The sequence below is a fragment of the Trichechus manatus genome, unplaced genomic scaffold (genome assembly GCF_000243295.1).
Source record: "Trichechus manatus latirostris isolate Lorelei unplaced genomic scaffold, TriManLat1.0 scaffold00048, whole genome shotgun sequence".
NCBI lineage: Eukaryota > Metazoa > Chordata > Mammalia > Sirenia > Trichechidae > Trichechus > Trichechus manatus.
In genome coordinates this window covers 17,661,906-17,671,699 of record NW_004443984.1, presented here as the reverse complement: position 1 = coordinate 17,671,699, position 9,794 = coordinate 17,661,906, and the positions used below count along the sequence as shown (strand labels likewise).

General features: G+C 52.9%; 1 protein-coding gene across 1 annotated transcript in view; it reads left to right on the top strand.

Moving 5' to 3' along the window:
• The first annotated feature begins 1,562 nt into the window (after nt 1–1,562).
• DRAXIN (dorsal inhibitory axon guidance protein) overlaps nt 1,563–9,794 on the top strand; it is a 12,479-nt gene continuing 4,247 nt past the window's right edge. Inside the window, exons 1-6 of the mRNA XM_004377237.1 lie at nt 1,563–2,013; nt 4,538–4,728; nt 5,006–5,008; nt 6,320–6,431; nt 6,846–6,935; nt 9,229–9,318. Coding sequence (XP_004377294.1) covers nt 1,563–2,013; nt 4,538–4,728; nt 5,006–5,008; nt 6,320–6,431; nt 6,846–6,935; nt 9,229–9,318 — 937 coding nt within the window. The remainder of the gene's footprint in view (nt 2,014–4,537; nt 4,729–5,005; nt 5,009–6,319; nt 6,432–6,845; nt 6,936–9,228; nt 9,319–9,794) is intronic.

Genomic DNA, 9,794 nt, shown 5'->3' with positions numbered 1-9,794 from the left:
CAATGGGAGGCTATCCTGAGGGTAGGTCAAGGACTGCTCACCCCACCCTGCAGGGGTCAGCCAAGCGCCTCAGCCCCACCAGGGACTGTGCTGTGTCAGGCCCCACCCCCTCCCTGCTTGTACCTGGAGGGAGGAAGGGAGGGAAGGAGGAACCACACTGACTTCAAGGAAGTAACCTCAGCGCTCCTCATGGGAGGAAGAGAAAAGGAGAGAGGACAGAGCTGTGCTGTCCTGGACAGCGACTGACTTAGAGGTTAAAAGCACAGGCTTATGAGTTACATAGATGCCACTTACTAGGTGTGGCTTAACCTCTCTGAGCCTTAATTTCTCTTCAGAAAAATGGGGTACTAATAGGACCCCGAGCCCTGGTTGCGCAGTGGTTCAGAGCTTGGCTGCTAACCAAAAGGCTGGCAGTTTGAATCCACTAGCTACTTTTTGGAAACCCTACGGGGCAGTGCTACTCTGTCCTATATGTCACTATAGAGTTGCTTTGAGTCGGAATTGACTTGACAGCAATGATTTTTTTTTTTTTTTTTAAATAAGACCCACTTCAGAGAGCTGTTCCAAGAACTAACCCACTGCCGTCAAGTCGATTCCGACTCATAGCGACCGCAATAGGACAGGGTAGTACCACCCCATAGGGTTTCCAAGGCTGTAATCTTTACAGAAGAGGACTGCCACATCTTTCTCCCTTGGAGCGGCTGGTGGGTTCGAACCACCAACCTTTCCATTAGCATCTGAGCGCTTAACCACTGTGCCACCAGGGCTCCTTTCCATAAAGATTACAGCCTTGGAATCCCTATGGTGCAGTTCTACTCTGTCCTGTAGGGTCGCTATGAGTCGGAATTGACTTGACAACAATGAGTTTTTTTAGTTTGGAATCTTTACGGAAGCAGACTGCCACATCTTTCCCCGGCTGAGTAGCTATTGGGTTCGAACCACTGACCTTTCAGTTAGCAGCTGAGTGCTTAACAACTGCATCGCCATGGCTCCTGTTGAAAGGACTAAGTGACATAAATTCACATCAAGGACTTACCATGATTCCTGGAGTACTGCATGTGCTCAAAGCTCTTGTTCCATTTGTTTGTGTTTAGGCTTTCAGTCAAGTCCCTGGACCCAGACAAGGTGGACCCTCCAGGCTGGGCTCTGCTCCAGGAGACTTGGCAAAGGATAGAGATTTATTTATGCAGAGAAAGGACTTCTAGATTAATCTGGAACCTGGATGTTGCTTAAAATGCTTAAGGCAGGGTTTCTCAACCTCAGCACTGTTGATGTTCTGGGCTGTATGATTCTTTGTTGGGGGGCTGTCCTGTTCATCGTAGGGTATTTAGCAAAATCCCTGACCTCCACCCACTAGACACCAGTATCATGTCATAACTAGGGCATCTCAGTTGTGACAACCCAAAATATCTCCAGACATTGCCAGATGTCCCCTGGGGGCAAAGTCCCCTCCCTCCACCCGTGTGGAGAAGCACAGTGATGGAGGGGGCTTGAGGGTGGGGAGAAGGAGGAAGGCTGTGGAGCTGCCCTCACAGTGCTGCTCTTCTTGCAGGAAGGAGGCCATGGCCAGGCCCCCCACCCACGCTGCCCCCATGCTGCTCCTGGCCCTCCTGGTGCTCCTGGAGCTAAGCCCCATAGGCTCCCTGGCACCTGGAACTCCTGCCCAGAACCTCCCTGAGAATCACATCGACCTCCCGCGTACAGCACTCTGGACACCTCAGGCCAGCCACCACCGCCGGCGGGGCCTGGGCAAGAAGGCACGGGGCCCAGGCATGCCTGGCCGGGCCCAGGATGGGGCTGTGGTCACCACTACCAGGCAGGCCTCCAGGCTGCCTGGGGTAGGGGACCTGTTGCCTGGGCAGAGTCCTGCAGGCCTGCTGCAGGACAAGGACCTGTTCCTGGGGCTGGCACTGCCCTACCCTGAGAAGGAGAACCGGTCCCCAGGATTGGAGAGGGCGAAGAAACACGGCAGGGAGCACAAGAGACGCAGGGACAGGTTGAAGCTGCACCGAGGTATTGGAGATCTGTGGGGAGGCAGGCCTTGCAAAGGGATGGGAGGGATGGGGATGGAGGAAAGGGTGGACTCAGGCCCCAATGGCCAGGGGACTCCAGGAACAGGAGAGGGGGAGTGGAGGGAGATATCAGTGGGGTGAGGTCCCCAGGAGGACATCCAGAGGCCTCAAAATCAACAGTCAGTGGGTACCCAGTGGAGGGGAGGGGTCTCACTAAAGTCAGAGGATCTGGTAAGGGGAGGGTGTGGGGAGAGGCCTGGGAGGAGGGTATAGGACTAGGAGAGGGATATGTGACAATGGAAGCTCAGTCTTATCAGGATATGATTCACCTAAATCAGGAAGTCCTACCTTGTGTCTGACCTAAATCCATGGTACTGTAAGTCCTGAGTGGAGTCCCTGGATGGTGCAAATGGTTAACACACTCGGCCGCTAACCCAAAGGTTGGAGGTTCGAGCCCACCCAGAGGTACCTCAGAAGAAAGGCCTGGTGATCTACTTTTGAAAAATCAGCCACTGAAAGCCCTATGGAGCACAGTTCTACTCCCACACATATGGTGTCACCATGAGTCAGAGCTGACTCGACAGCAACTGGTTATAAGTCCTGAGTAGAGATGGAACAGTTCAGTGTCCTTCAGGTACACCATATTACTACTGCCTTAGCCTTTAAAGCAATCACTTCTTCATCTCTGAAGCAGAGTTGTGGCTAAGAGCATAGACTCTGAAGCCAGATCTGCCCAGTTTCGAATCCTTGCTCTATCACTTACTAGCTGTGTGGCCCTAGACAAATCACCTTTCTGTGCCTCAGTTTTCCCCTCTGCAAAATGGGGATACCGGTCTCATGTTTCCTCAGTGTGAATTCAGAGACTTGATATGTAGAGCACTTAGAATGATGCCCGACAAATGGCAGGGGGGACGAGCAGTAGCTGTAACTAGTTAATTCTCAGCTTTTTCTTGAAGCTGAATCAGTGCTGTCCCACTGGAAAAAGGGGACCTAAGGAGGGTCGCCATCATGGTGCCCGCCAGCCCTTGCCACCTTCCTTGATGCTTCCTCCATGGTCCCTCCATCCCTGTGAGCTATCTGGCCCCCACTGCCCGGGTGTCCGCTTTGCCCATTCAGTCTCCGAGCAAACCTATCCCAGCAGCTCTACCCAGATGGCCCCTCCCCATAGACACCTGGCACTGAGCCCAGGTAGAAACCTCAGCTTCCAAGTGTCCTCATGTGGCAAGAGAGCCTCTGGAGGCAGAGTGCCATAAACATTGGGGGCATGCTTCTGCAGGGGGAGGAGGATGGAGACCCAGCCCCCTTTCTCCTGCAGCAACTGGTCTTTGCTTCCCTGCTGGGGCTGCGGTAACCCTCCAAGTGGGCAGAGCACGGTCCCTCAGCTTAGACTCTCAGGTCCCTCGCCCCAGGGGGTTGTCTGTGTCGGGTGGGGGAGGGATGCTGGCATCCTTGGGGAAAAGGCAGAGGGCACACATGGGGCAGGACTCAGCCCAGCTCAGCAACAGCTCCCCCAGCTTCAGTGGACCAATGGGCCCCCCTACAAGTGAGATGATACAGGGGTGGGAGGCCCAGGGCTAGGCCAGCTCTGCTGTTGACCAGCTGTGGGACCTCAGACTGACAGGGCCTCAGTTTCCTTGTCTGCAGAATGAACCGGGTAAACTCAAGGGTCCCTAAGGCCCCTTTCCACTCTCTGGGATTCATCTGCAGGGTTGAGAGACCCCAGCTGATCCAAACGAACTTACAGCCAGACCTGACCTGAGAAAATGAGGCAGGATGAATCTGGGGCCTCCAGGTCTCTCAAAGCCCCTTTGTTCCTGACCCTCTGACCCTGCACACTCTCCCTTTGTGCTTTCCCTACCCCATGCCCATGTGTCTTGGAAGGTGGTATTAGTGGTTAAAAGTATTAACTTTGCACTCAGACAGATCTGGGTTCAAATCCAGACTCTGCTACTCACTAGCTATGTATCCTCAGGCAAGTTGCCTAACCTCTTTGAGCTTCAGTTTCCTCCCAGAGATGTTACAATGGTTTGATGAAATAATGGGACTCTGCACACAGCGGGTGCTCAATAAATGGACTGGACTAGGGATTGGCATCACATAGGGATCACTCACTTGTATATGAGAAGCTGCTGTGTTCACCTCCCAGCCTTCTCAAAGACCTCTTTCCCCAGCCTGCATCACATTGCTCCCCTACTCAAACCTCACCTCCTCCAGGGAGCCTCCCATGGTTAATCCTGCCAGTTCCCATTTGTTGCACTTAAACACTACACCCATGGCTGCACCCAGCCAACTCCAACTTGGATTTGCTAGAATTTTGCTTTACAAGGAGAATCCCTGGGCCATCTCCCAGGTAACATTTTCTCCTTGAGCACCCCGTTTTCACCTTCTTAGGAGAGCGGGTAGCAGGCATGTTGGCTGAGCCCAGGGCTTGTTACCTGGTCCCTGCTGCCCCCTGGTTTGCAACAGAAAATGTGGGTGCTGCTGTGGGCAGACAGAACCCCCATGTCTCCTGCTCCTTGTCTCAGGCCGAGCCTTGGTCCGAGGTCCCAGCTCCCTGATGAAGAAGGCAGAATTCTCTGAAGACCAGGAGCAGGATGCTATGATGGAGGAGTCCTCCACCAGCCTGGCCCCCACCATGCTGTTCCTAACCACCTTGGAGGCAGCACCTGCCACGGAAGAGTCCTTGATCCTGCCTGTCACTTCTCTGCGGCCCCAGGTAAGGAGCCCCAGAACAGCCTCGGAGCCAGAAGGATCTTTTGCACATCATGCAAACCCCTCTTGGTATATTTAGGGAGACTGAGGCACAGACAGGGTTGTGGAAGAGATAGTCGAGACCACCGGGCCTAAATTGAAACCCGGTCTCCTGATACATTGTCCAGTCCAGCTCCAACCCAGGTGGGTACTCTGTCCTGAAACAGGACTGCCACTGCCCAGGAGAAGGTACCCCAGAGGCCTCACTCTAGGCACAGCCAAGGAGGCCAGTGCCAGCTCAGCAGGTGGGTCTCTGCATTGGGAGCAGTGGGGCCCTAGGGGAAAAATTTTATATGTACAGAAAAGCACAGAGAATAATAATAATAACTTCGAAAGCCAAATTCCCATGACCCAGAATTAACAAGCATTAGTTAACGCTTTGACCCATCTGCTTCAAATCTTTACTATGGAAAGAAAGCAAGTGAGCAATTGGGGCAGATTCACCAATGGTTAACGTTTAGTCTGCTCTGACTCATAGCAACCCCATGTACAGCAGAATGAAGTGTTGCCGTGTCCTGCATCATCTTCACGATCATTGGTGAGCTCAAGTTCATTGTTGTGGCCGCTGTGTATATTGAACGCCTTCCAGTATGAAGGGCTCATCTTCCAGCACTGTAGTGGAAATATTCTATTGTGATCTAGAGGGCTTTCCCTGGCTAATTAAGTGGATTACCAGGCCTTTCTTCCTAGTCCATCTTAGTCTGGAAGCTCTGCTGAAACCTGTCCACCATGGGTGATCCTGCTGGTATTTGAAATACCGGTGGCATAGCTTTCAGCATCACAGCAACACGCAAGCCACCACAATGTGCCAAACTGACAGGTGGTGGACTGGTGAATCTAGTGAAGGGTATACAGGGGTTAATCATACTATTCTTGCACCTTTTCTGTGGCTTTGAATTGTTTTCAAAATAAAATCATTAAAAATGATCAGTAATATATATATATAGAAGTAATAAAACTTTTAGCAACCGATCTTTTTTATCCTTCTCGAGTCTTGCACCCCTTTGAGAGGCTGATAACAGCAGTGGACCTTCTCCCCAGGAAAGCACGGTTCTCTACGCCATCACAGCCCCTGAAGCCCATCTGTTAGGAACCCAGCCCTCGAAGGTGCTATTACTGCCCATGTCCTACTGTGAGCAGGTGGCTGTGTGCAGATCCAGCCACAGTCTCTAGCCCTCAGCTCCCTGAGACCGAGGCTGCTGGCTGGGGCTGTACATAGAGCTAAGTACTGACCACAGCCTCGACGGGGCCAGGAGAGCTGGTAACATCTGCCAGAGAGAGGACAGGCAGGGAAGTGAGTAGCTGGGCTCTGTCCAAGTCCCTCTGCATGCATTTAGAAACCCTGAGCAGCAAGATTGCTTCCCAGCCCAGACGGTGGTCACCGCCCCGCCCACGGAGGGCGCAGGGAATAACTCTTGGGCTGGAATTCCAGGCTTCTAAGCAGAGGACGAGGTAGCTTTGAAGAGCCCCTGTTCCTCTTCCCCACTCTGGCTGGCATTCTTGCTTCCAGAGGTTGGAAGTCTCCAGGTCTCCCTCCTCTGCACTGCCTTCTGCAGGTGCGGCCCAGGCCCGATGGGGAGGTGATGCCCACACTGGATATGGCCTTGTTCGACTGGACTGATTACGAAGACCTAAAACCCGAGGTCTGGCCCTCTGCAAAGAAGAAAGGTATGCCCACCTACCCTTCAACCCCAACACCTGGCTTCCTCCCCCGCTACCAACCATCTGTTGGGGCACAGCCCCAGTGGGCCCAGTCTGACTTACAGATATCCAAAGTGAAGGGGGGGCAGTCAAGTCCAAACCGGGTGTCACCCAACACACAAAATGGAAAATGCTATCGAGTTCTTATTATATGCCAAATGGTTTCCATCTACCAGCTCATTTTATGCTTAAAAAAAAAAAAATCTATTAGGTCAGTACTACTGTTGATCCCATTTTAGAGAAAATGTAGGTAGAGAGAGGTACAGTGTCTTGTACAAAACTGGGAGGGGCAGCATGGGCAGTTTGACTCCAGAGTCCGGGTGATTAACTTCTCTGCTCTGCTGGGCCTCAGTTTCTGATGACAGATCTTCATGTCCCCAGAGAAACACCGGGGTAAACTGTCCAGTGATGGTAACGAAACATCACCAGCTGAAGGGGAGCCGTGCAACCATCACCAAGACTGCCTGCCAGGTACCTACCGCACCAGTGCCCGAGTTCAAGGCGCTACACTGGGTGCTGGGAGGAGACCTACCTTCAGGGGGTGGGGGTGCCCATTCCTAGACATGTGACCAGGGCCTGAGGCTCACTGACCCTTTACAAACAATAAATAATAACACTGGATATGACTTACTGGTCCCTGGGTAGTATAGGCAGTTAAAGCACTCAGCTGTTAACCAAAAGGTTGGAGGCTCGAGTCTACCCAGAGACGCCTCAGAAGAAATACCTGGTGATCTACTTTTGAAAAATCAGCCATTGAAAATCCTATGGAGCACAGCGCTACTCGGACACACATGGGGTTGCCATGAGTCAGCATTGACTCAACGACAACTTGGTTACTACTTACTGAAAGTTGCTGTCATACATTACTTCGTGTAATCCTCACATCTACCCAGAGAAAGAGACATTGTCATCCCCACTTTTTAGGCAAGGAAACTGAGCCCCAGAGAGGCTAAGTGTCTCATTGAGGTCACATAGCTAGAAAGTGGTTCTTAACCACTGCCCCGCACTGCCTCGAATCACACGTCCCCTCTCTTGACCCCTTCCTCTGAAAACCTGGCAAGGCTTGACTTGTCTTGTTCCCTCACAACTCTGGAGGGCTTTTGAGGGATGCTTTCACCAGCATCTTCATCCTCACTGCTTAGCAGCTGTCATCATCAAGACTATCTGAAGACAAGTGCTTGAGGTTTTGATCAATTAATGCCTTAACCTGCAGGTCCTTGGGTCCACTGGGGCCTCCTGGAAGCAGGGGCTGAGATGGAGTTAGAAATGCAGGCAGTTTATTTTGGGGGTGGGGGAAGCGGCTAAGAAAGTTAGAAGGAGGAGGGAACATTATGGGCAAGGAAACCTTTAGACTGTGGAGCAAAGTCTAGGCCAGCCCAAAGGGGGCGCTCCAGAGCAGAGTCGGCCTGTTACGGGAACCACGTGTCAGTCACTGGCTGGGGCTGCTGAGGACAGCGTGACCTCGACCAAAGCTGAGGTAGCTCCTAAGGGGCTAACAGTTGGCGACTGTCAGGGAACTGCCCTCCTAGCAGGTGAGCAGCAAGCACTGTCCTATAGGGAGGCCCAAGTGCACACCTCCATGGCCCACACTTGTTCATTCCAAACTATTCTACAAACACAGCAACCAAGGGGCAGTGTGGCACTGTGGAAGCCAGACAGCCAGCTCGCCGGCAGGCTGCTTCATTTCCAAACCATTGGGTTCACCTGAGGAGTCCTGGGTGGCACAAACAGTTAAGCGCTCAACTACGAGCCAAAAGGTTAGAGGTTCAAACCCACCCAGAGGCATCTCAGAAGACAGGCCTGCCGATTTGCTTCTGAAAGGTCACAGCGTTGAAAACCCTATGGAGCAGCTCTACTCTGTACACGTGGGGTTTTCATGAGTTGGAATCAACCCAATGGCAACTAACAACAGTGTCCACTCTGAGCAGGAAGAAAAGGCTGGAACTTGGGCTAGCTGGACAGTCCGCTCTCAGATCTGGCTCCGGGCTGGGCCAAGCCATACCTACGCCTGTCTTGGGCCTCATGCCATGGCTTCCCCAGGCCTCATTTCCATCTGTCCAAAGAGACCGTTGCAGTCAATGACCCCTGAGATCCTTCCCAGCTCCCAGCTGACTCCACACTTGGTGGCCACCAGCCAGGGAAGATTATCCACTAACCTGTAGTGAACAATTTCACATGGGTTTGTGGTGAAAAACTTGTGAAACTGTTCAGAACAGATTAGTAAGTAAGCACAAGTAAGCCCACGCTTACCTTGCTTGCTGGGTCATCAGCCCCTGTCAGGGATTGTAAATTTGAAAAGAGGCTTTGATTCTGTAGGAAGGTGGTGTGGGAATGGGAGAGAGACAGATGCCAGCCATACCTAGAAGCAGAACCTTCAATATGGTGAAAAAATGTGAATTGTTCGCTACAGACGATCTGGTAAGCAAGGTAAGCACTGTGCTTACCCTGCCTATTGGATAATTCACTCCTGCCACCAGCTGTTCCACCCGCTGTCCCCAGGAGGTGGTCCCACCTAACTTTGCTCCCCAATGATCCATCGGTTGCCCAGCTGGAGCAGCTGAGCCTCTGCCCCCTAACCCGGGGGAGCCATGGCCATGACATCCATCCATGGTTCCAGCCGGGAGCCTTGTGAACCAGATGGCCCACCCTGCCAGACCCGCCTTGCTACAGGGATGATAGATCTCCTGTCCAAGGGGACCATGTACAGGGTGGTAGGGAGGGGTCTGACTCTCGCGGCTGACTGCTTGGGCTTGCTGTTTCACAGGCAGCTGCTGTGACCTGCGGGAGCACCTCTGCACGCCCCACAACCGAGGCCTCAACAACAAATGCTTTGACGACTGCATGTGCGCGGAAGGTGAGCCGCCTCCCTGAGGCTTCCCCGGCACCCTCGGAGGCTTCCTCGGGGCCCCTGGGGCTTCCCAGGCTCCAGAACCTCAAAGCCTGCCTTGCTGCTGGAAGCTGGTTCTGCAGTGAGTGGGGAGGCAGGAGTGCCTGGGGGACGAGGTCTCCTGGCAGAGGGGGGAATGCGTGGCCTGCGGCAAAGGAGGGGGTGGGAGAACCCCCTGGGAGCTAAAGACGCCAGCAAGAACAGCTTTGCTGCCTTCCCAATCTGTGAACCCATTTAGTCTTGATTCCTGGCATGGCTTTGCGTTTTTACTTTTCTCACCTCTTGAAATACAAGCTGGCATGATCTCCCGAGATCTGGAGGTGGGAGAAGGGAGGAAACGGGAGAGTATCTCTTTAAATAAGATCAAACCTGAGAAGGCTGCTAGTTCACACCAGTATTCAATCCCAGGGGAGGCATTCCTAGTTCAATAACAAGGATGGGGG